This window comes from Hydra vulgaris, chromosome 02 (assembly GCF_038396675.1).
Source record: "Hydra vulgaris chromosome 02, alternate assembly HydraT2T_AEP".
In the NCBI taxonomy this organism is placed as follows: Eukaryota; Metazoa; Cnidaria; class Hydrozoa; order Anthoathecata; family Hydridae; genus Hydra; species Hydra vulgaris.
In genome coordinates, this window is record NC_088921.1 from 57,997,501 (window position 1) to 58,024,513 (window position 27,013).

At 28.6% G+C, this 27,013-nt stretch overlaps 2 protein-coding genes across 3 annotated transcripts in view; both read right to left on the reverse strand.

Moving 5' to 3' along the window:
* LOC124812467 (dopamine D2-like receptor) overlaps positions 1-18,735 on the reverse strand; it is a 41,799-nt gene extending 23,064 nt beyond the window's left edge. The window contains exon 1 of the mRNA XM_065791498.1: positions 18,684-18,735. The gene's annotated coding sequence lies outside the window, so the exon portion shown is untranslated. The remainder of the gene's footprint in view (positions 1-18,683) is intronic.
* The window catches only part of LOC100199117 (oxysterol-binding protein-related protein 11), a 52,427-nt gene continuing 43,039 nt past the window's right edge, over positions 17,626-27,013 (reverse strand). For both annotated transcript variants that reach the window (XM_065791496.1, XM_065791497.1), the window contains exons 21-25: positions 24,208-24,292; positions 23,993-24,084; positions 23,811-23,880; positions 23,668-23,733; positions 17,626-17,759 (exon numbers count right to left, since the gene is read on the reverse strand). In XM_065791496.1, the coding sequence (XP_065647568.1) occupies positions 17,673-17,759; positions 23,668-23,733; positions 23,811-23,880; positions 23,993-24,084; positions 24,208-24,292 (400 nt within the window). In that variant the 3' untranslated portion in view covers positions 17,626-17,672. The remainder of the gene's footprint in view (positions 17,760-23,667; positions 23,734-23,810; positions 23,881-23,992; positions 24,085-24,207; positions 24,293-27,013) is intronic.

Sequence of the window (27,013 nt, forward strand, 5' to 3'; positions counted from 1 at the left end):
TTACTTATTTGTTTTCAGGTTCTTAAGAACTAGGCAACTTAGCTAAGCAAGTTTTGTTTTATTTTTCAGCGCTATTGGAAAGAACTCAAGTGTTTTTTATTCACTTCACACAGTATAACTGGTACTGGTTTGAGTAAGTTTACTATTTTTATTTTATATTGGATTTATTTTATATTAGATATATATTTTATGTATTTAACATGGAAAACTGACTGTAATTTGTTAATCACTTACTTAAATAATTTTGTACATAGTAGTCTAGATTCTTTGTTAAATTAAAAATAATTGATGTAAATAAATATTGTTTAATATTTTTGATAAACGACTTGTATACAGACATAAAAAGATATGGATTTCAATAAATCTCAAGTTTAAATATAGTCTTTGATTAGAATAGATTACAATTCGTAAGATTCTTTTACATTTTATTATTATTCAGTTGTAACAATAGTAATATTACTGGTAATATGTTTAATGATAATATTGAAATTGAAGTGGATAATATTAGGCTCAAAGAAGTTATTAATGTAAATGCTAATAGGCAACTTGAAAATAGTTGTTGTCAAGTGAGGAAGATGAAATTAATCGTTGTTAAAATGTAAGAAATGCTGCTCAACGAGCAGAAAATTTACTTGCCAAAATTCAGTGTCAAGCAGTGTTAATGTCTGTTAATTTGATTTTACTTTAAACAATTTAGAACAAAGCAAAGTATGAATTTTACTATTTATAGCAACAATTAATAGCAGTTTTAAATTTAAATGATTTTAATTTTTTCTATAATTTCAAACATAATTATGTTCTTTTTTTTTTTTAGTTGTCTTCGTCATCACATAATTAGTTTGCTTACTGTTGAAACATGGTTTTTATTTTGTAAATTTAATGATGTGAAATTTACTCTATTAATCATAAGTCAACAGTTAGATAGAAGCTGGAGCTTAATTAAGAAATGCTGGAAATTAAAGGTAAAGACAATTTTGTTTACTGGTAACTTAATAAAACCAATTAATACTATTTATTGCGCGATTTTTACCTTTTTTTAACATGCTGCTTTGGAAACACCTTTTTTCTCTCCTCACTCTTAGAAGAGAGGGAGAATTAATAAAACTTATGTAATTACTGAGCTCTTATGTATTTCTTAATACCACAATTGATAATTACCATTTATATATCGGTTGTTCAAATATTGTGATAAAATCTTTTTTAGTCCAAGTATTTTAGTTAATAAAATATCTTATTAAGTTGTGGTGTTATTTGCCAGTGTTACTACATTGTGTTGTCTATAATCCTTTTTATAATCTTTTCTTTTTTAATTACTCTGGAGACAGTAATGTGTGCTTACAAATATTTTATGCTATGCGCTATTGTTACTGTGTTTCGTGTTGATAGACCTAGGCTGTTATAGCTATTTTTTTATTCTTTATATTTTCTGTAATATTATCCTAATTCTACTAACAATTTAATGCAAATAATACTTTTTTAATTACAAATTGTATTTTTTTTTTTCATCTCTTTTTTTAGGTATTTGCAGGCTTTACTTGACTTTCTTTTTCTGGTATCTGTGTTCTGACAGATTTTAAAAAGAACTTAACTGATTTTAATGCGGCCTTTATGTCGTTAACTACAAGCGATGACATTGCTGATAGGGAGGCAAAGTTAAAATATTTTTTATAGATAAATTTGTATTTAATTTTTAGATAATATATCAAGTTATTAATGTGTTTTTGTTATTAATGATTTAATTACTCATAACCCGTATTACGGGTTGCTTACTGCTAGTTTTTTATTAGTGTTACTGTTGTAAATTTCTACTGTTATTATTATAATTATAGTTGATATTGCTATAACTACTATTATTATTACAATGATTATTACTGTATTATTACCCAGGTCAACAAAAAAAAATTTATTTCTGGTGCCGAGCAAACAATTTGTTTTTTGTATAGCATTTCTCATTTTGATTTCAAATGTGCAACTCAATTTTCACCATCACGTCAAGTTGTAAAGATAGTAAACATTTATAACATTTGCACTTTCAATTCAAGCGCAAAAGCGAATTTAAAAAATCGCGATAAAAATCATATAGTTGGGCCGGTAATGGTACCAACTGTTAGCCAACTGTTTTATTACTGTTGGGCTGTTAATGGTACCAACAGTTTATAAAACAGTTGGCTAAATGTTGGTAAAAGCGCTACGTTTTTTTCACGGTACCAACAAAATAGCCGACTGTTGGTCCAACTGTAGCTAATAGTTGGTTATTAGGATCGGGCCAACTACTTACCAACTGTTCAATGTTTACTGGGACACGCATTACTAATCAATCATCTTCTGCGATTGACAATACTTTAACAAACAGCTCCCTAAATACTAAATTTGAACGCAAAGTACTATCTAATATTAACAATAAAATGTGACTTACAGAAATTTTTCCATAAAGAACCTAAATAGTTTTAAAAACAAACTCCACATAGAACGATGGGATAACATTTATTTATCAACAGATCCCATATATAACTATGTGCCCAAATATAACTACGGAAAAAAAAACCCATCTAAGATTCCATGAATAACTTTAATTAAAGCATCAAAAAGAAAACAGAAACTTTACGTAATTTTTTGAAATTAAAAAAGAAAGTTGATGAAAAAATCAACAAAAGTTATGAAAAGATTTTTCAACATATTATAACAGAAGAAAAAATTTAATAATTTTTTGAGAGAAAAACTCACTACCAGTATAAATAAAGAAAAAATAACTTAACATGAATTTAATAAAGCAATTGCTGACTTAAACACAATTAGCACACATACGTTGATAAAACGTTAGAACAATGCTCTGCGTTGGCCCAACATCGACTTCCAACACCGTTTTTATATTATTTTGGTTACAAATGCGATGTCGTCAACAACCAAAAAACAACGTTGCCCAACATTGTATTTTAAGTCGGCATAGTGTAATATTTTACGTTGTATTTTTCGTTGGCGCAAAGTTGTATTTTAAGTCGATTCAATGTTATGTTTTACGTTTGCACAACGTTATATTTAACTTTTATTAAATTAAATTTATTTTTTTATATTTTAGTATATATATAAATATACGTATTAGATAATATGTACTTATACAAATATATACTTTCATATATGCAACATATTAATACATTTCTTTTTTTTTTTAAGGTGCCCCAAGAAGTTCTTTATGTCTAATCACAGAGCACCGCGGATAAACATTTAATTGGAAGTTCAGCCTCCTTCCTAACCGATGTCGCAAGTACAACCGATGTCACTTATACATGCATATTTCAACTATTTTAATGTATCAACATTGCTGATGACATTTGTTTATACTTCTTAAATTGAATCTGATTAAAGAGCTATTACTCATGTTTGTTATGCTTATGGCTTAATATTTCGTTATATAAGACAGAGGAAAATATATTAGCAAAATATATTTCTATAATCAACTGAAATATTTAAATGAAAAATAATTCTTATAAATAATACAAAAATATATTTGCATATCTGACTTTTCTCTATACAAACATAACGTCGATCCACTTTATAAAATCCAACGTTGTTCCAAAGTATACAGATCTACGTTGATTCAATGTATATAGTTTAACGTTAATCCTTATACATTGGATCAACGTGGATCTCTTTACATTGGATAAATGTTGGGTTTAGATCGGAAAACAACCAACTTTTGCGATGTTTTTGCATACGTTTGACCAATGTAATTTTGCTAACTTTTTTTAATCACATTGTTACTAAGGTTTTCATTAATTTAAATACGATAAAACTAACATTGGATCAACGTTGTGTTTGCATCGGAGAAAATAGCCGACGTTCGCGATGTGTTACGTTGGGCCAACGTATGTAGTTGGCCCAACGTAAGTGTGCTAGCTAGGAACAAGCCATGTGGGTTTGACGGCATTTCCAGTAATGAAGCTATTTATGTTATGGACAGTACTAATAAACCATTATTTTATTTAACATCATCTTCATTTGAAAATAGTATATTTCCTGACAAACTTAAATTAGACAAACTTAACCCGATTCTCAAAAAAGATTGTTGCATTAATGTTTCTAACTACCAACCTATTTCTCTACTTTTTAGTATTTTCTAAAGTATTTGAAAGAATAATTTATAATAGAGTTAATAATTACTTTACATTAAATATGTTATTATACAAAAATCAGTTTGGATTTCAAAGCAATTGCTCTACTGAACATGCTATTATTAAACTTGGTAACAAAACATATATGTCGTTTGATAGTGATGAACTGATATTAGGAGTGTTTATTGATCTATCCAAAGTCTTTGATTTAGTTGACCACAGTATTTTACTTTCCAAGCTAAAATATTAGGATACGATAAGCTCAACATTTAAGTGGATTCAAAGCTATTTGTCTAACAGAAAGCAATTTGTATTACTAGAAAAGTCAGGAGCCCTCCATATTACTTGTGGAATTTCTCAGGGTTTAATCCTAGGTCCATTATTGTTTTTAGTATATATTAATAATATGCATAAAGCTTCCCAACAAATATCTACAATTATGTATGCTGACGATACAAACTTATTTTTACATCATCCTGATGCAAATGATGTGTTTGAAACTATGAATATTAAACTCGATAATTTCAACCTTTAGTTCGTAGCAAATAAATTATCCCTTAATTGTCAAAAAGCTAGCTTTACTTTCTTTCATAAAATAAAACAATCAATTAATTTTCATTTAAAGCTGACTAAAATGTTTATTGATAAAAATAAAATTAAACGTGAAAAATAATACTAAATTTTTGGGAGTACTGTTTGATGAGTTAGGTTAGTAAATTCAGCCCCAGTGATGAAAAGCATGATGTTTCTAGATATTGAGAAGCTTAGCACGTTACAAATGTTAACTTTTATGTGAAAGTATAAGAACAGTCTACAACAAAGCGTTTTTTCAAATACTTACTTGATATCATTTTTGGTAAAATATAATCTGCAAACAAATACCAGGTACAACTACCGCCTAAAGAAAGTTAAATCTCAGCCGTTAAATTTTCTAATTTTCTCACAAACCGTGGTCCAACAATATGTAATCATTTCCAAAATAAAAATATTGTATCTTCTCATTTCTGATATATATTTTACAGTTTTTTACAAATGATACAACATTTTTTTATTTTTCGAAGTTGTTATTTATTTTAATGTTGTTTTTCATTTTTTACACACAAAAAAATATTGTTTTTATCTTACAAACGGCATTTAATGTAAAAAAAATTTTATTTTTTATTTTTTGTATTGTTATTTTGTTGTAAAAATAATTAAATGGTTTTTTTAATGAGTGACTAGGGATCGTCCATAAATTACTCAACGCTGAACTTAGTTATAAAATATAAGTAAGATATCATTCGCTCTTTTGCGCGGCAATTTTCACCAGACTTAAAGGACTATTATTATTTTTAGATTAATAAAAGACTGTGAGGGAAAACTTTTGACCTTTTTTGTTTAGTGTATAAGTTAGATTTAGCGTTGCGTAATTTCTTTGAATCTTTTTCGAGTCCCTAACTGGTTATAACAGTTAAAAAAGTTTATATTAGGATGTTTATCATATTGTTTATTTTTTACATTGGGGATCGTCTATAAATTACGCAACTCTAAATTTAACCAATAGACAAAGCGAAAAAGATCGGAAGTTTTCCCTCGCAGAGTCTTTTACACTATTAAACAGTTTAAAATCTATCAAAGATATTTTCTATTATCCATTAGAGTCTATTAAACAGTTAAAAATTGTTTAGTTTTTCGATTAGGTGCCCCAATAAGCATGCATATTTTTAAATTAAAAGGATGTACAGTTATACAAGTTATGAACTTATTTTATTTCTAATACTGTTACTTTATTTCTAATACCGTTACCTTTTTTCTAATACCGTTACTTTTTGTCAAATAACGTTATAATATTATAATAACATATTTCTAATAGTACTTCTAATACAGTTAAGTAACATCATTATTTTCAAAAATTGCATCTGGATTAATAACACATTTGTAGCACATTCACAAATTAGGATGAATAAATAGATTTAAAAATATTTAATCAACAATATTGCACGTTGTAGAACATGTTTGATATATATATGTTTGTATGTATGTACATATATACAAGTTTGTGTCTGTGTGTATATACATATATACAAGTTTGTGTATGTGTGTATATACTTTTATTTTGCAAAAAAATTATAAATTTTAAATCTTATATAAAAAGTGTATGTACATTTAATAATGTGTTGAATTAAATTTGTTGAAAGTACTGTTATTCAACTTTTAATTTGTTTTCGTTTAGCATTTCATTGTCGTTTATATAAAAAAAAATTGATACAAGGCAGTATATAAATTATACTGAGTGCCAATTTTCAAATGTTATGGTAGCTACAATAATGGTTTACCGTACAAAAAATTATTAGATATTCACTGGGTGCAAGTTGCCACTTTGCATATTAAGGTTAAAAACTTAATCCAAAAACATATGGAAAATCCATAGTTTTTCAAATATGCAAAAATTAGCAATTGTACAACATGTTATGTTACGTCAATTATGTTTAATGTCTTTGGTCAAATGGTCTCTGGTTATGTTTATAAAACTGACCATTTATGGACAATAAAAACCAAAAGTGGACCACCTAATGCACAATGCAATCAAAGTCAGGGTGGTTTGATTCTATTCGCTTTTTTGACTGATTTGTTATTGTTTTTTGTCAAATTGCATACCCTTCGTTATTACCTTTATTTATTTATAAACATTATATTCGTCAGATCAAAAGGTAATCAGCAACTTAGTAGATTAGTTTTTTTTTTAATAGAGTATTTTCCCATTAAATGTAAGTATTATCCTCAATCATTTGCCGAATGGTGATGAAAACATTAAAACAGTAGCCGCCAAGCAGTAGTTAATGTACTTTGTGTCGTGTTGATGTTGTGTCGTGTTGATGTTGTGTCGTGTTGATGTTGAGGAAAAAGGAGACTCAAGGGGAAAAAAAAATTTGCTTTTGACCTAGAAAAAAGCATTTGTTTTGAGGATTTTTTAGCAAAATGTAAAGATGTTCCTCTTGCATTATCTTCAGTAAGTAAAACTGGTATAAATGTCTTATTTATACCAGTAAAACTGGTATAAATAAGACATTTTTATGCTAGTTATTTTAAAATATACCCATTAAAACAAACAAAAAAAACTTTATTAGTGTTTGTTATAAAATAATATTATATTATTTTAATAATAGATAATTTATGTAAAACTATTGCTTCACATAAATAACCATAAATTAATTTATGTGAAGCTATTGTTTTTATTAAATTTAAAACAAAACAATACGTTTTTGAATAGGGTTTGCTTTTACAGAAAACCTGTTCAAAGTTACCCCATTTGTGGGGTAACTTTGAATGACTAGTTAACGTTTTACAAAATCCTATTATTTAAATATTATTTTGAGTTTAAATTATGAAATAGTCAACCTTAGCCCCTTTATTCATTTTGTTAAATTTCGATTATTGTTAATAACGAAGGAAGGGGAAGTAAAAATCTCTCAAAAACGTTTAAAGTAAAATAAATGTTCCCGGTTTACGGTAATAAAATATACACATTCACCTAAGTTGTATTTAAATATACATACATAGTTGTATGTAAAGTAACATTTTAGCTATAAATATACATTGTATGTTCAACCAAAATCAACATGCTTTTTTGCATAAAACCATATAAGAATATATAAAACTATAAAGCCTAACTAACCCTGAAAAAATATAATTATTGGTTGCATATACCAACATCTCTCTATGAATCTAGACGATTTCACTACTAATTATTTTCTTTATTAACTCCATTATTAGATAAGTTAAATATTGAAAAAAAAAAAAAATTTTTTATGAAGGATTTCAGAGGTATAATGAACCAAATTCTATATCTAGCTTTCATGACTCGCTTATTTCTTTTTCATTGCACCCTGTTATAATTCTACCAATACGCATAACAGCTAAATCACAAACACTTACTGATAACATTTTTATGAATTTCAATTCATCAGACCGAATCTTTGGCAATCTTACTATTTTAATATCTGATCATATGGCACAATTTATCTGCATTCCTAGAAAAACTAATCATCCTGAAAAAAGTAAATCTTACAGACGATGCTTCAAGAACTTTAACAAAAATATATTTATTGAAGATGTTTCCAACATTAAGTGGGATCTCTATATTAAAAAAGATGATAATGTAAATCAATCTATCAGTTTTCTTTTAAAGACATTTGAAAAGATGTTAGACCAGCATGCAAAAATCTATACAAAAATGCTCCATACAAAAAACTAACTAAGCAGCAAATTAAACTTAAAGTCAAAACCATGGATCACCAATGACATACTTAAATACATTTCCATTAAAAACAAACTATATAAAAAATACGCAAAATGTAGAAATATTAGTACTAAAAATGAACTGTTTTCTAAATTTAAATTTTATAGAAACAGAATCAGCAATCTATTAAAAAATAGTAAAAAATCCTATTACACAACCTTGTAAAACTTTAGTAAAAACCTAAACAATATTAAGAATACTTGGAAAAGGATAAAAGAAATCATTAATATAAAACCTTCCTACTATAGTTCAACTCTCAAACTTTAGTTGAAAGAAAATATTATCACAGATCAAACTATTACATCGAATATATTAAGCAACTTTTTTGTTACTATTCAAAAAAAAACCTCAAAACAAAATCATACCTTCAACATCCAAATTTACTGATCTCAACTCTAAACTCTCCAAATTTTAATTTGTTCTTTATTGATTCTGTCACAAAGAATGAAATCTTTAATCTTATTAAAACCATCCTTAGAACTGGAAAAAGCTTTGGTCCTAATAGCCTTCCTACATTCTTTCTTAAACTTATTCCAGACATAATTTCTCAACCTCTCAGTATTATTATAAACAACTCATTTCAAAATGGTTTATTCCCAGATGCTTTCAAATTTGCTAAAGTCATTTCAATATTTAAAAAAGTTCCACAATGGATATGTCTAACTACCAACCTATCTTTCTTCTTTTTAACCAAAGCAAACTCTTTGAAAAAGCTATGCATAAGAGAGTCTATGCATTTTCGAATAAATTTAAATCCTTTACTAACACCAGTATGTGTTTTGTGTTAATTATGCAACAATCCACTCACTTATTAAAGTTACTGAGTCAATTAGAAAAGCTCTTGATGATAAAAACTTTGCATGCGGTGTCTTTGTGGATCTACAAACAGCTTTTAATACAGTAGATCATTCTATTCTACTCAAGAAACTAGAATATTATGGAATCAGAGGAATAACTCTTAAATGGTTTACATCCTACCTTCACAACAGATCTTAGCTTGTCTCAGTCAATAACTCAAAATCTACTCAAATAAATTGTTCCAACGGTGTTCCTCAAGGCTTAGTATTAGGAACATTACTTTTTCTTCTTTACATTAATGACCTTAATAACTCAATTAAGTTTGCATCTCCTTACCACTTTGCTGATTATACTAACTTGCTCATTATCAACAAATCTTATAAAAGATTAACAAATACATTAATTATGATCTTGCCAATCTAGTTCAGTGGCTTCGCTCAAATAAGCTTTCTCTCAACTGTAGCAAAATTGAACTGGTCATATTCAAATTTAATAAAACAAAAATCAATAAAAATTTAAACTTTAGATTAGGTGGCCAGAAAATCATTCCCGTAAACTCAATCAAGTATCTTGGAATTATAACTAATTCCAACCTATCGTTTGTATCCCATCTTAAAGACTTAGTCATAAAATTAAGCAAATCAGGATGTTATTTTTAAACAGCTCAAGTGAAACTAAAACTAAGCTCAAAAATCGTTACACAATAAGAAATAAGTAAAATATAAAACAAATAAAAAAATATTTTTTAAAAAAAGAACACTAAAAAGACCATGTATTGTCTTTAATTATTTAAAGACAAAAAGATTTTTGAATAGTTCAAGTTCAGCTAAAGATGAACTTTTAACTTTCATGTTAAGCTTATTTATATTAAGTTAAAGCTTGTTTTAGCTGTTCTGCATTTTTATTTACTTGTTCTTTATTTATTTATTTAAAGTTATAGTTTTTGCTGAATTAGAGACGCAGGGTATTTGTTGAAAACTTCTACTTCACGCAAACTAACTTACTGTCACTCATCTGCCTCAGTTATTTAAAAATTTTTGAGAGGTTTGAAATTTACCATGGTAAAATATATTTATACCTTTTTGGTAATAAATCTTAACTTAAAGATTCAGTTCTTTTTAATGTGATAGTGGATTTGATGTCTGATCTAAAACTGGCATTTTGTGACAATCCTGTAAATTTGTATTCTATCATTCACTTAGATAAGGCATGCTATCAGAAAAACCTGCCCACCTTTTGCGGTGTAGTAAAGCTAGTTAACGGTCGTTTTTTGGAATTATTTTTTTGTGTGGTAGTGTTTGTATAATAGAACATTTTGGCAAAAAAAAATAATTAAAAATATTATTTAGTTTCAAAATGTCAACCGAGAAAACTAAACAAAGATTTTTGATTGTGGACAAACACTTAAAAAATCCAACTTTATCGAATAGAAAGTTGGCGAAATCATTAAAAATATCAAGAAGAACTGTAGATACTGTTCTTAAACGGTTTACAGAACAGAAAACTATTCAGAGAAAACAAGGAAGTGGTCGAAAAAAATGCACAGCAAATCCTAGAGCTCTCGAACGGTTGGAGACTTCATTGGAAGAACATCTTAATTAATCTGATAGATATCGAGCAAAAAAACTAAAGGTTTCCAATTTTTTTGTACACAAATGGCAACAGAGACTTGGATATCAAAGTTTTAAAGTAGTTAAAATGCCAAATCGAAGCGATAAACAAAGTTCAACCGCAAAGAGTCGAGCTCAAAAGTTGTATGACAACTTCTTAACAAAACATAATGGATGCATTTTGATGGATGACGAAACTTATGTTAAAATGGATTTTAAACAAATTCCTGGGCAGTGCTACTATGCTTCTAAAATAAGAGGAAATGTGAGTGATAAATACAAGTATGTAATGACTGATCAATTTTCGAAAAAATTGATGATTTGGCAGGCACTTTGCTCTTGCGGCAAAAAATCGCCAATTCATGTTTGTTAGGGCACAATGAAATTTTTGGAATACGTGAAATGTTGTCTTTCTCGTATAAAACGACTAATTAAAGCTCATAGAAGTACTTCAGTATTGTTTTGGCTTGATTTAGCCACAATACATTACTCAAAAGATGCTCAAAAGTTTTACGATGATAATGGAGTGATGTTGGTTCCGAAAAAGATGAATCCTCCAAACTGCCCCGAATTACGTCCTATTGAAAAATATTGGGCCATCATAAAAAAGAAATTGAAATTAAGTGGAAAAACAGTAAAATCAGCTACAAATTTGAAGAAAAAATGGGATTACGCTGCTAAAACTTACAAAAATCACTCTGTCCAGAAACTTATGGGAGGCATCAAAAAGAAAGTCAGAATTTTCTGTAAAACTTAATTTTTTTTGTTTTTTCCCTATTAATATGTAATCTTTACAGACTTAATTTTTCAGAAATATATTGATTTAAATACATTTAAGCTTTCTTACATCCTTTTTTGATCAAGAAAGGTGGGCAGATTTTTCCGATAGCATGCCTTATTAAAAAAAGCATTTAAAAACACAGGTCATTTGCAACAACAGCATTTCTTATTCATTTATTAATATTATATAGAGAAAAGTCGGGTAGCCCAGGACACTTAAGGAAAATATAGATTGTACCCATGTACTAACAGAAAATAAAGTGTTAAAAGACTTTTTTAAAAGTATAAACATTCATCTAACAAATTAAAAACAAAAAAATAATTATTGTGTACTTAATAATACAGAAAAAATGTTAGAAAAAAGGCATGTTTCAAAATTGATTTTACCTCTTTTACCTTTTTTACCAGTGCGACACGAATGTAATGTATAATAATTTAATATAGGACTATTCTTAACACATTCAAAAAAAAAAAAAAAATCGCCTCTGATTTATAAGGAACGGGAATGAAAACGTCATCATTTAAAAATATAAAACAGATTTTTACTAATTTTTACAAACACTTTTAAAATACTCTTTTCAAATCTAAAGTCTTTTTATTGGAGTTCAATGAATTACTATTATAGATTTGTGTATTAAGATTTATATTTAAAAAGTTGTTCATTTTTATTATGTGAACGTGTGTCCGATACCACCCGATTGTACCTCATTAACTAATACTAGTTTGAAAACCAGTGAACTAAAGTTTTAAACAAAAATTTTATTTAATAACTATTCTAAATAAAAAAGTTTTTTTATTTAATAACTATTCTAAATAAAAATCTTTAATCAATAACAAATTGTTAGTTTACACAAAAATTAGGTATATTAATATGTGAATCAAATATGATGATACGTCGCTCTTCTGTTGTGGGAAACAGTATGTTGCACTCCCAGCCAATCGCTTTGGCATATTATGATAGATGTTTTGCATTTTCCATATTTTTACTCAAATAATATTTTTATATTATTTAAAATCACATAGCTCTTTTAGTTTAAGCTGTACATCAACTGTCCAGAGTTATCCGCTGTCCGGGGCTACCCGACTTTCCCCCTATACACTTTAAATTTGAAAATGTACCACAACGTATTTATTAAATATAGGAAATAAGCGGCACTCAATTTTTTTAAAAATAAATTTGAAAGACAAAATAGGCTTTCTTGTTGACTATTTGTTGAATAATATTTTATAAATAACGCTATGTTTAATTTTCCTACTTCGGCTTGAAAATTGAATACTGTTTTAGCTACTCTTTAGTATCGTTGATTAACTCTCTTCAGTATCTTGGATTTTATTTGAACGGTTTTTTAAGCAACTACGCTTCAGCAAGCTACTACGATTCACTTTTTTTGATATTTTATTAGACTAGCAAATTGTAATATAATATAAAATAAAAGTAATAAATTGTTACAATTCTTTTGATTACTTTAAGGTGGCACATACCCACACTTTTGGTAAAAAATTCTAAAATTGATTTATTGACTTTTTTTTTTTATAGAAAATATTGTATATATTTAAATATATATTATTGCAATTTATCAAAAAATAAATAAGTTGGTACAATTTATCAGGTATAATTTATGAAAAAATAAATTATAATGCAACACATTTGAAAGGGTTGCATTTAAATTTAATTTAATGCAACCCGCGAATATAAAATTGTCGTAAATTTACTTTTCTCAAAGATACAATAGCAGACGTTAGTAAAATATTTCAAGTGTGGTTTAAAATGGATTCTTGGTTAAACAATATGGATTTAAAACTATTATACAAAACTTGTGCTTCTGTAAAATTTGCAGAGGTAATCAGTCAATTAAGAAATTGACGAGTTTGTCTTTTTTTTTTTTTAATGGTTATTAAGGTGCTCCCAGAAGTGCTCTGCAAACGGTGTTACAATTGCTATTTCTAAAGAAAACGGTATACTTGTCCATATTTTGTTCAAAATATGCAAAGGACGCAATATAAGGACTATGAATTTCATTAAACCTGGATATCAAGAATGAAAAGCAAACCATAATTGTCAAATAAACGCAACTTGTAGGCATTCTTTTTGCACAAAACGTCTACCTTGAGAAATAATAATACCTCTTTATACAAGGAGATTATATCTTTAAAACATTGTGGTGATATATATAATATATCTTATGATTTATATACAAAAGCTGTGATAAGTATTTCCAGAAAAGAATGGACACACGATGTTGAATGTTTATTCAAGAGTATAAGCGAAAAGTTCTTTACAATGGAAAGATAACAGGATTAAAAGTAAAGCTTAAGTAAGCGAGTAAAGTACGTACAAAGTAAAAGTACTAATTTAGGACTCTTCTTCCTCTTCAGCAGGCACCTGTATGCTTTGAATGACCCCTCTCTTCTGAGTACGTTCGCATTGTTTATTACAAAGTCAACCCCTCTTTCACTAATGCAAAGCATTAAAAACAGAAAAATATTTAGTTAATTCACATATCTACGTTACATAACATAATATTGATTTTTTAAACTTGCGAAACATGATGAATCAACTCGTGATTCTAAATTCCCTTCCTTTGTACACATTCCTACGTTTTTGGGTAACCAAAAACGTACAAATGCGTACAAGGGAAGTTTTTGACCCACTAAAACGTACTTTATGGAAGACCCCTGAGACAGAATATTAATAATGCACCCCATAAAAAAATAACTGTACGGGGAATTTTGTTTCACAATTTTAAAATTTGAATGAAGTTGCTTATAAATTTCTTCCTCATCAATTTTATCAGCGTACAGAAAATGGCTGGTGTGCTTGCAATCAGACAAAATTACTAAAAAAATCAACATATATAAAGTATGATTAAATGAGACAAAACTTTTTAAAAATAATTTTACTTTATTGCAAATCATTTTTTGATTTAAATAGATCAGCACTTAAAATAATTAGAATCCCTTGAAATTATTTATTAGTGATATGGTGGTTTACCACGAAATAAAGTTGAAATTTTTAAAAATTTTAAAACTTTTAGTTTAGATTGTTTTGGGATAATTAATTATCCCTAATTCATTTCTGAAATCTGTTTTTTAGTAAAATAAACAGAAAAAAATTTATTTTAAGATTTGAGCAAGGTGGTTGAACATATTTTGCATAGCAACGAGCCTAGCAACACACCTTTTTTTTTCTTATTTTGGGCTAATTTTTGTATATTTGGCATACTTTTCAAAACCTTGAATTTTAGTATGATGGGCAAGTCTGTTCTATGCCGTAAACTAAAATAAAAAAACTACATTTACTTTCAGTGTTAAATAAAAGCTTTTACAACTTATTTATCTCTAGAGATAATTAATGATAAAACTTTACATTTATTATTTATAAATGTAAAGTTTTATCATTAATTAAAAACATTAAAAAAAACAACTTTAATTATTTCATTTTAGCTGATAAAAAAATAAAAAATAGAAATACGAAAAATTGTATAAGAAAAGTTAAGAGAACATTACCTAGAAACAAGTTCCAAAAAGCAAGTGATAAAGCAAGTAAAATTAACTTTACTATAAAAATCATGTGTTAAAAATCTTTGCAAATTTAAATTGATTAAAAAACTGTGTTTAGATGACTTTAATTTGATTAGAAATTTTGACGCAAGTTAGTAACTGCACAGATTGTCAAAAAAGAGTAAACATTTAAAATGACATTTCAAAGAGAACAGGATTTTTAAACATATTGAAAATCAAATGTATATCTTGTTTGTATAAATGGTGCAGTTTTACATTACTTTTAAAAGTAGTAATGTGGAAAAAAACACACAAAATAAAGGCACAAGTGCATTTGACATTAACTTAAAAATGATTGTTGCAGAGCAGTACATTTCCACTGTACGAATTTCAAAAGTCAATTGCAACGCAACAAAAAGTTTATCTACCTATATGGGTCCATGATATTGTATTAAGTAACTCCAATTATTAAAGTGATAATCAATTTGTGAAAAGGTGTTAATGGAGAAATAAAAAATTGTAATGATGAGATCAATAATGTAATTTGGTCTAAGTGTCCCAAAAACGTGTTAATGAAGAAATGTACCCTAGAAATTGAAGTAAATTCAAATATATTGATTATCAACAAAAGGAACATCTAGTCTTAATCGTGTTTTTAAGTTTCTTAATATACCACAGTGGCAAGACTGTAACCGGTTCATTGAAAGAGGACAGGCGTTGTGTCAGCAATATGGGGAGAAAAGAAAAAAACTTTAAATTAAAAAAAAATTTATTAAAGAGAATTATCTAAACGCTGGCTTGATGAAGAATAAGAACTTTGATGAAAAACAAGAAAAAAAAAGCTAAAAAATTGTATGCTTTTGGAAAGTTTTTACCTTTTTGTTATTAAAATGTTGTTTTTTCAGTTTGTCATTTTTCACTATTTACTATTACATGGATTAAGATATTTCAAGATTGGTTTAAGATACACGGAGCTAAAATTTTCAGCATTTGCAGAAATCACTTAGATCTGGAGACTGAACTAAAATCAAGGCATAAAGTGCTCTATTTATAGTGTTATTACTCATTGTTTATGATTTTTTCATGTAAACCCCCCGAAAAGTGGTATGTCACAGCAAAAGTCAAAAATTGGCTTTTCTACTTGTGCAATGAACTTCATTTTAGTTCTGGAACTAGATAATATAAGTGAGATTAAACTTTGAGAGAAATAGATACTTTATTTTTGAATTTTATTTCATTATGTGTACAGTTTTAGACTTTTTTCGGCTAAAATTTAATGTTTTATACAAAAAATTTCAAATTTTTTTATAACTTGTAACTAAAATTCCTTATTGGAATTATTTCATTTAAGTTTTTGAAAAAAGGTTCAATTTGACAAAAAAATTTATTGCTTAAACAAATAAAGAATTGAACTAAAAGCTGACCTATTGTTTATAGGACTTGTAAACAACTGAGTTAAGTAGACCATGGTTACCAGGGGCGCCCAAAGCATTTTTTGGTCTTTGAGATAGCAAACTTCCAGACATGGAGCAAACTCCAAACATTTATATGTTTATACTTATGTCAAATAAGAATGCTTTGCAAAAAATTGCGATGATTGGAGCTTGGGAACAAAAAGCCCCAAACTTGAGAGCAACAAGTTGATGAAATATTTTTTGTATTATTTTCAACTAGACTTATATTCATCGATAAATTTTAAGTTTCATAGTATTATCTCTCAGAGTTCAAAAATTAAGACGATATAAAATTTGCAACCCCCTCAAATTGAGGGGGGTTTAGTATAAAATATAAAATTTGCAACCCCCTCAAATTGAGGGGGGTTTAAATTTTATATGGTCATAACTTTTTAACTCTGAGAGCTAATACTAGGAAACTTAAAATTTATCGATGAATATAAGTCTAGCTGAAAATAATACAAAAAATATTTCATCAACTTGTTGCTCTCACGTTTGAGGCTTTTTTGTTCCCAAGCTCCAATCATCGCAATTTTTTGCAAGGCAACCTTATTTGACATAAGTATAAACATATAAATGTTTGGAGTTTGCTCCATGTCAGGAAGTTTGCTCTCAAAGACCAATAAATGCTTTGAGCACCCATGATGGTTACACCAGAAGTGTAATTGTTTTATTTTTACAAAAATTTAAAAAACATTTGCTAGATGTTTTATGTTTAAAAATAATAAAATTAACTTATTTAAGATAAATATTTATTTCTATATGAGGGTTTACCAGTATAGCTTGGTGTAACTTAAGGATCAAACTTAAAACACACGCTATGAATTTTTTATTATCATTTAACATGATTATAGTACCAGGTTATGGTTGTGAAACGTCATATAAAAATAAATTTATATCTTGAAGAAATTAAAAAATAAAACAATTCTGATTCCCATCATTATTTCTCAGCGATTTTGTGCTGATTCATGTAGAACACATCAGCGAACAAAAAAAAAATTAAAATAAGTTTAGAATTCATCCTATATAAAACGTATTGAAATTAATAAAACCATTGGTTTTGTAATATTTAAAATATAAAATAATCAATTCAATAATAATTGAAAAACTATTCAAAAACATGTATTTTTAATTATCCTGTTTATTCTATCACAGATTTAAGCCTTCTGCGACGAACGTTTGCAAGTTGGGGATTAAACGACCAACCGTCCATATGCTTTTGAAAGAACTATGAAAAAAATTTCAAATACGATTTAAAGTAAATAATAAAAACTTTGACAAGCTACCAAAGGTACAAAAACTCGGAAAAAAAAGATATTTTTTTCTTCTGAACTTTTGAACCAAATCTTATTAAAAAATTTCACTTTTATGCCAGACCTTTTTTATTTTGTTATTATTGCCAATATTCGTTTTATTATTTTATATAAAATCATTGCTTTTATGCAGAATACTGTAAACATATAAGAATTAAATAATAACTAAAATAGAAGTAGACACTCAATATTTTGTAGTACCTGGCTTTGATAAAATATTTTGAAAAATATATCTTTCCGTTGTTGCGAAAATACTGAAAATATTTACAAAAGGCAGAAAATAGAAATATTTATAGCACCGATAAGAAATGGACGCATAAAGATAAAACAAATTAAAACATTGAACTGTTGCGATATACAAACTTTTAAAGCATAGATTTTCTACTGTATGCAAAAATGTTATATAGCTGTCTAGGTGCTACAAAATGACTAAAGTTACAGAGCACCGCTGTATGAGGAAATTTATTTCGTTTTCCTAATTAATGTCGTTTTTATGGCTGGAATGGGCATTGAACTGATCTGACATTTCAATTCTGAAACCAGCGCTCTTATCTCCGCGCCGCTGCTGTTCAATATAAAAATTAAACTTACCTATCTAATTTTTGTGTTTTGTAAAAATATCTGTCAAGCAATAAGGGTAGCTTTTAAACAAAAATATTTTTAATTTTTGGTCATTTTGTTCGTAGGCATGGTCTTTGTATCAATAAAAATGTGTTAAAAAAATATATAAAATATAATAAACATTTTCTCACGTCTTTTCGGTTTTATCTTGAATCACCTAAAACTAAAACTGAATTCAAAAAATTATAAAAATCGTCTGATATAAAAAACAGGTTTACTTTGCTGTCAATATTATTTAATGCCAAATTTGGTAGACCTCTACAACTCGTTTTTCTATCCTTTACTTAGCTTTTGTAAACATTTTACTTGATTTAGACTTTCATCACAAATTTTTACATTATTTAGTATTAGTCTGGCTTTACTGTATTCTACTGTAAATGTTTTGCAATGAACTATTTTATAAATGAAGATTTTAATTGAAAAACACTCGTTTATAATTTAGTGTTTGTTAAAACAAAAGTTTATCACAACATTTTTCATAATTTAATGCTTTTTAATCAGATGGTTCAGATATTTTAGACATCACAATAAATTTAATTTCGGCTTACCTCTTATACCAGACTCTTTAGCATAATTAAAAAATTGTTTGAGTAAAAAACTATGTTTGTTTTTTAGAAAGAAAAAAACGATTGAAAACTTTTATTACTAATTTCATTTAAAACTAGTTGATCACGTGCCCTATTTGAGGGTCAAGGTATTTTAATGTTTGTAACTAGAAGCCTTAAAAATTAATGTCATCTTTAAACTTTTATAGGTTCATACTTAAGTTGAAAGGCATTAAGTTTACATAAAATAGAAAAAGTTATAAAAATTTTATTTTTTTTGTCACGAAGAGAGAACCTTTATGTTATGTATTACAAATCGGTAGTAATTAGATCATGAGACCTGGAACAAATACTTTTTATTAATCTGATTAACAGATATCAGAAAACAAAAATTAGCTGCATCGCAATGTAACGCAAAACACCTCACCTAAAAACTATAAACACTTTATTATAAACACATAAACAATGCACACTAATATATATATATATATAAATATGCTTTTGTAGTTCACCTCCCCAAGGCCAAGAAGGCCACTACAGATGAGGAGGCTACTTGTGGTTATAACCCTCTCCCAATTCTATAACACCAAAACACGAACCTTGACAAACAAGGCCGCTGCGCGGAGAAACAAGTTGAACGCGGTACTACCAAGGACGTGGTGGGAATCGAACTCGGATCTCTCGCTTGTGAAGCGAGCGCTCTACTACTACATTTGTGTGTGTGTGTGTATATATATATATATATATATATATATATATATATATATATATATATATATATATATATATATATATATATATATATATAGATCTATAGTTTGTTGGCTTTGGGAAGAGCGGAAGGAAAAAAGTGATTCTTACGCCAACATATACGTCACTTTTAATTACTTTTAACTTTCGTCCAACATTTCCGTGTTGGACGAAAGTAAAAACCATTAATTTAATTACAAATTAATCGTTTTTTAAAAAAACCACAAAAACGCAAATTTAATTGACCAGAATGTTTTAAAAACATTGTGAATGTTTTTAACAATATAAACAATGTTTTTTTTTTATTATTTTTAATAAAATGTTTTTATTTTTATTTTTTTTAATAAAATGTTTTTATTTTTATTTTTTTTACTGTAAATCATGCGCGGAGTGTTGCTACATCGACTATCTTATAGCCTGACTAGCAAGGGAGTGCTGCTACATCGACTGACAAATAGCCTGACTCGCAAGGGAGTGCTGCTACATCGACTGACAAATAGCCTGACTCGCAAGGGAGTGCTGCTATATCGACTGACAAATAGCCTGACCCGCAAGGGAGTGCTGCTACATCGACTAAGGGTTTGGTTGGGGCAGGCAGTCTATCATTATTAAAAAAAAAAAATTCCGGTCTTGCATTTTAATTTTTACTTTTTGTCAACAAAATATCGAAAAAACTTTCGGACAACATCTAAGGGTTGTATATATTTATATATATATATATATATATTTATATATATAAACTATGTTAGTGTATATATATAGTATATATATATATATATATATATAAATTTATATTTATATATATATATATATATATATAAAATCAACTTCCTACATCTAGTGATGTTTACAGACTGTATGACTACAAGTTGGTTTCCATTGTATTGAGTATTAAAAAATGGCGTCCGTCAGCACAAGACTTTGGACTAAACACTCAGTTCTGAGCCAGCCTGCAGTTATAAAAAAAAAATCAACTTCCTACATCTAGTGATGTTTACAGACTGTATGACTACTACTTAAAGCACAATAAATATGATTGTATGCAGAAGAGAGTGACAGCTGTAGCACATGAAGTTGTAAGTATCTACAACACTGCGAGTATCCCAGTAATTGACACAAAGAGTGTAGTCAACCGTATAAAGAAATTGATTGATAAAGTTAAGGGTCTTGCTAAATATCCCAGTTCTAAAAAGACATCCATCAACTACCAAGACTGTTTGAAATCATTACAAACTGTATTTGATGTATGTACTTGTAAATGTGTTGACAGCGGTATACAAGAGAATTCGCAATGTATTTGTCCACTGTCGCATAAAATACCTCCAACAGAATGGTCTTTCTGGTTGGACTAAAAAACTGAAAGAAAAATGTATATAGGTGCTATAGATATAAAAGCTACAGGTATGTTGTAGAAGAAAGAAATGAGAGCAGTCAAACGTTTAAAATTTGAGCGCAATCAGAAAATAAAATATGAGACAAAAATAAATTATATATACAACAACATGAGTGATGATGCTGATGATGATGGTGGTGAGGACGTAGAACTTCAACTAAACATGGGTGATGAAGTTCTTGATCATGAAATTTCCAGTGGTGAATCTGATGGTGTTGCAGCACCCAGAAACATGAAACAATATCCGGAGTTGTGCAAAGCTTTGGGCAGATGCAAGATAAGTAATAGAGATGCTTGTCTTGTAGTGAATGCAGTGCTAAAGATATGAAGTTATTGTCAGCGGAAACTGCAATAAATCCTGTAAAACTTAGACGTCAGAGAGGTCTTTGGCGACAAAAACAAGTTTCTAAGCATGATGCTGAGAGGCAAGAATTAATTTGTACTGGATTTGATGGGAAGAAAGACTTAACTTTTGTTGAGAAGTCTGGTATACGTAGAAGCATAAAAAAAGAACATTACGTTATTGTATCATTTCCAAACAATAATTACTTATTTTACTTATTATGTAATTGGCATTACATGATCAATAACTTGATCATGTAATGCCAGAAACAGGTAAAGCAGCTGACGTTGCAAATGAAATATTATCAATAGTTGCAAATATAAATTCAGCAAATACGCTACAAGCAGTTGTTTGTGACGGTACAGTAACCAATACAGGCAAACGAAATGGTGTGATTCGAAAATTAGAGAAAGGCGTTGCAAGACCACTGCATTGGCTTGTTTGCCTGTTGCATGCTAATAAACTACCATTTTGGAAATACATTTCTGCTATTGATGGAGGATGTACAAGAGGTCCTAGTAGTTCCAGTGGTGTAATTATGAGTGCGCTAGACTTTGATCCCAAGGATTTACCAATTTCAAAGTTTAAAGCTATGTTAGGAAAAGTGGTTGAGATTAATGATGAGGTTAAGAACAATCTAAGTACAGATTAAAAAAATCTTCTTAGAGCATGCTTAGCAGTGCAGCAAGGTTATACAAATAGTGATGAAATTAGGCCTTTACAGAACGCAATGCCAGGAAATTTAAACCATGCTAGGTGGATGACAAAAGCAAACAGAATTTTGAGATTGTATATGTCAAAAGAAGTCTGTTCTCCATCACTATACAAAATTGTACGCTTTATAGTAAATTACGCTTCTTCGTGGTTCAATATCAAGAGTCATCCTTCTTGCGCTGATGGTGCAAAGAACTTTTTTTACTTGCTGAAGCAGTGTCATGAGCTTGGAGCAGAAGATTGGAAATATTAGAGCCTGTGTTGCAGAACAACAACTAATTTGCCCACTCCAAAAACATTCTTCTTCCTGGTGTTTGTGACAATGATGAATCTGTGCGACATTTCTGTTGTGAAAAAATAATTAATTTGAGAAGTAATTCGTGTAGTTCTTCTGTGCGTGTTTTTGATATGTCATGTATCAAGCTAAATGCCAATGCTTTGACTTACGTTGATATGATTGACTGGACTACAGCTAACCTCACACCACCACCATTGCTAGCAGCTATTGAGAATGAAAAACTTCAACACTGTCAGTTTGATTTCATTTTTGGTATACCCTGTCACTCTCAGGCAGTTAAGCGTGCTATCCAAGATATCTCTGCAGCAAGCTCAACCGTTTTTGGACATGAATCGCGACAAGGAATGATTTTACAGTGTACTGCATCAAGAACAGAACTACCTAGCGTTAGCTGTAAATCAGACTTTTTGTAAATTACGTTTCATTATATTGTTTCATTGAACTAATAATATCTAGAACTTTACCATTTAAGTGATTTTTATGTAACACCCCTTTATCGTTGACAGGGCCTAAATTAAGGGGGTGCATGTTTTTTTTGTTTTTTTTATAGTAAGCAAAGAATGCTTGTAACACCCCCCAAAAAATACTTCTTTGCGCTAGCCATGAATATGGCCTTTGTATCATATTAAGTGCTTGATGAATTTCTTATATTTTTAGCTGTAAGCCTTTAAAGCCTAAATCTTTGCGGTAAAGTTGCAAGTACAAGACACCTGTTGTTTCAAATGTTTTTGGCCTTTTTACAATAAGTAGCACCTCGAGCAACTTTTTAGACCATAGCCAGGTTAGCAACTCTAAAGTGTGTATATATATATATATATATATATATATATATATATATATATATAGTATATAATGTGTATAGTGCATAATTTTTTAAATATCACCTGTTTCTTCTATATATAAATTCTATTAGACATTATAATGAGGGGTATTTTGTTTTTAAACAAAAGACTTTAATGTTGATTTGACACTTAAACATCTTCTTATCTATACTCTTCAGTTTCCTCTGTTTTTTAATAATAGAAGGATTTAAAATGAAAATTTTAGAACAACTGACTCTTTAAATTACGAAATGAACAAGATATTTATCAAAAGGTTTATTAAAAAGGAAATAGATTAAAGCAATAAGCATAGTAAAAACATGTTTAAATATTTCTACCTGAGGTTTCCACTCAATTCCAGAGGATAGCCGCTGTTGTTTTTCTTTCCGCTGTTGTTCTTCCAACTAATACAAAAATAAATAAAAAACAAAGAAGTAGACGGAGAGAAAAAAAATCAATATAAATTGCTAATAAAATATACTTTATATTTCTCGCTAGTAGCAACTTCTAAGTCATTTTTTCGCAATGCTGATGTCACGTGTTGCCAAAGCCTAAACATAAGCAATAAAAATAAATACAAAAAACATTTAAAATATTGCTAGACACCCATTTAAAATACAAACTAATACACACATAATTCACAATAAAATATTTTAAACTTACTTTCTTGATTCAAATTCTGATTGCTTCTCGATTTTTCTGACCATCTTCTTCGTAACAGGTAAACTAGCAACGTCAAGTACTCTACTTTCACCCTAGGTAAATTTGGATTATAAAGTGTCCTTCTTGTTGTTTCCATTTTCGAAAACTAAAACTATTTCAGTGTTGCTAAAACATAAACATAAAACGTAGGAAAGTGGCTTATAATAACGATGTACATTTTTAGAATGTGGACTTGAATAATTGAACACAATTTGACCATCCCAATAACCTTCACCTCGACATATTATTTGTTCTGCGTTTCTAAATAAATATAAAAAGCGCTACAAGAAAAAAAGATTCAATATGCATACAATTGTAAAGACAATGTACATTTTTTTTTTAATTATTCACCTTCCCAAGGCCAAGAGGGCCACTACAGTCGAGGAGGCTACTTTTTTGTGGTTATAACCCTCTCTCAACTCTATAACTCCTCGAGTTATAGAGTTGAGAGAGGGTAATAACCACAAAAATTTTTAGCTTTTAAACTTTTTCTGGTCTTGTTTATTAGCCCCCTCTTGAAAACTACAATTTATGGAAGAAACTTTTCGACTACTATGCAAGAAAAAAAAAAAACTAGCATTTGCAAAAACGCACACTGACAAGTTTCAGGCATTTTGGCTTGTGATCTGATGAGAATAAATATCAGATGTTTTGTTCCAAAAAAAATTGTAGAGTTTGCCACAGACCTTTTGATGTACTCTAAGAAATCTTGAAAAAACTGTCAAACATGAGCTCACTCCTGATTTATATATGTTTTGCTTCTAATTGTGTGGGAAGACTAGAGAATATTGCCATAATGACAATTGTATGTATTATGTATATGCATATATATATTTATATATGTGTGTTATTTATATATTTTTTAAGTTATTATATAATTGAAGGTACAGTGGCGTGAAAAATTTTAAAACCAGTTTTTTGTGTCTAATTTTAAGGTTGTATTGATATACTTAGTTTATTTAATAGTGTAACACTGGCTTGAGTTCTTTACCATTTTAGAAAACTACTAAAAAAATGCTAATGTGAAAAAATTGGAGCATTTTTTGAGTTAGAGAAGAATACTACGGTGAGTAACGCATTATAGTTACAATTATACTTTTAATATATAATCTTTGACCTCCATTATTTTTGTTTTATGAAAACTTACAATTGTATGCAAGTTGTACTGAACTCCATTAAGTGTCCTCTGATCTCAGTGTCAATAAAGAGGTCGGTGGTAATTGTCCTGTTGGGATACCCTGAGATAAGTCCTTTTGGGATAGCACAAAGAGAAACTTTAACAAAAGGATACCTTGGTGTACACCCAGAGTGGAACCTTTTGTTGGGATACCAGTCTTGGATGAAAGCTGGAGGTCTTCTTGTTTTCATACTGTACCATAAGGCACGAATCCATACCATCTGCGAGACATCTATGACACACATCTATAATGTATGTTTACTTTACTAATAACAGAAACCAAACAGTATCCGCTTATAAAACAAATAATTCTGCTCCAAGACTGACACTCTTATGCATCATATTTACGCTTTACACTAAAAACTTTTCATTAGCACAACAACGACTCTTACTTTCCTCGACTATTGTTTATTATTTCTGTTTATATTTACTAGACTTAACTATGATTAATTTTTAGTAACTCTATTCTTAGAGGCTGTTTGTTTTCCACTGGACATCTGTCCTTTTTTACTTTTATCTCAATCTGCTACACCCTCTTTAAATTATTATGCTTCTCTAAGGCATTTACTGATCAATGTAGTTCTACTAGAATACATTGCATTCAACACTCAACATTTAACTTGCATTGTAAGTCATGAGCCCTTTTGACTTTTAAATAATAAGTAATATAGCACGTCAAATCGTATTTTATGTTATGATTTTTTTGTATTTAATATAAATTTTTCTTTTCTTTTAGCAATTTGGAAACAGGTGGAGATCCAAGTTCACAAAAAAGAGGAAAGGTGGAGGCTTTATTAAAATTGGGGACTATGACACAGAGAGAAAATGATGAATCTGTAGTTTTGAGTCAAAAGGCAGTCTATATAATAAAGCAGAGGCTAGATTTTGGTCTAACCTTATGTTGAAAATTTGTAGTTGATTATTGAGTGCAGAATTGTAACCAGAAAGCCAACAACAAGAGTAGCACTGATTGATGCACTAACACACATCTGGGTACATCACCCAGAGATATCAGAAATGTGCCAAAGATTGATTTCTGAAATGCCCAAGAGGGTTGAAGAACTTGTTAAAGCAAAAGGGGGCTCTACTAAGTATTGACAAGGGTTTATTTCTAGCATTTTAAATATAACAGTGATTTATTTTTAATATTTTGAATAAAATAAAAACAAAAATTTGAATAAAACTATGAACTTGCATGACCTTTTGGCTTTGATTCTAATATTTTTCACACCACTGTATATTGACAACTATACGTTAATTTACTTGCTAAAAATTTAGATCACAAAATATATTGATCTAAATAAATTGTTCAAATTTTTATTATAATAATAATAAACGGCTAACACAGAGCTCAAACTCCATTGAAAAATTATAGAGAACTTAATAATAAAAGACCTCCTTTAAAAAAAAATTTAATAAAGGTTTTTATGAAACTTGGAACTCACTTTGTATTTATGTCATGTCGCTCGTTAGATGCAGTTATAAAAGCATTTTTTTTAAACAAACATATTTCTAAGATATCTATTTAATAGAGCTAGCTTTGCAATAAACTAAAAAAAATTTAATGAATTAAAAAGAACTAAATTAACATATTGATATTCTTATAAACTCAATTTTTCAAAAAATGTAAAAATATTACAATTATGCAAATGTTGGTGTTAATTTCTTTTTGTTGAAATACAGATTTTGTCAACAACTTTATTTAGTATTGTTCTTGAGCGAATATAATAAACCAAAAATAAAAGCATGAGTGATATCTCTTAAAAGTTAATATGACATCATTGATGACTATATTCATGATTCAT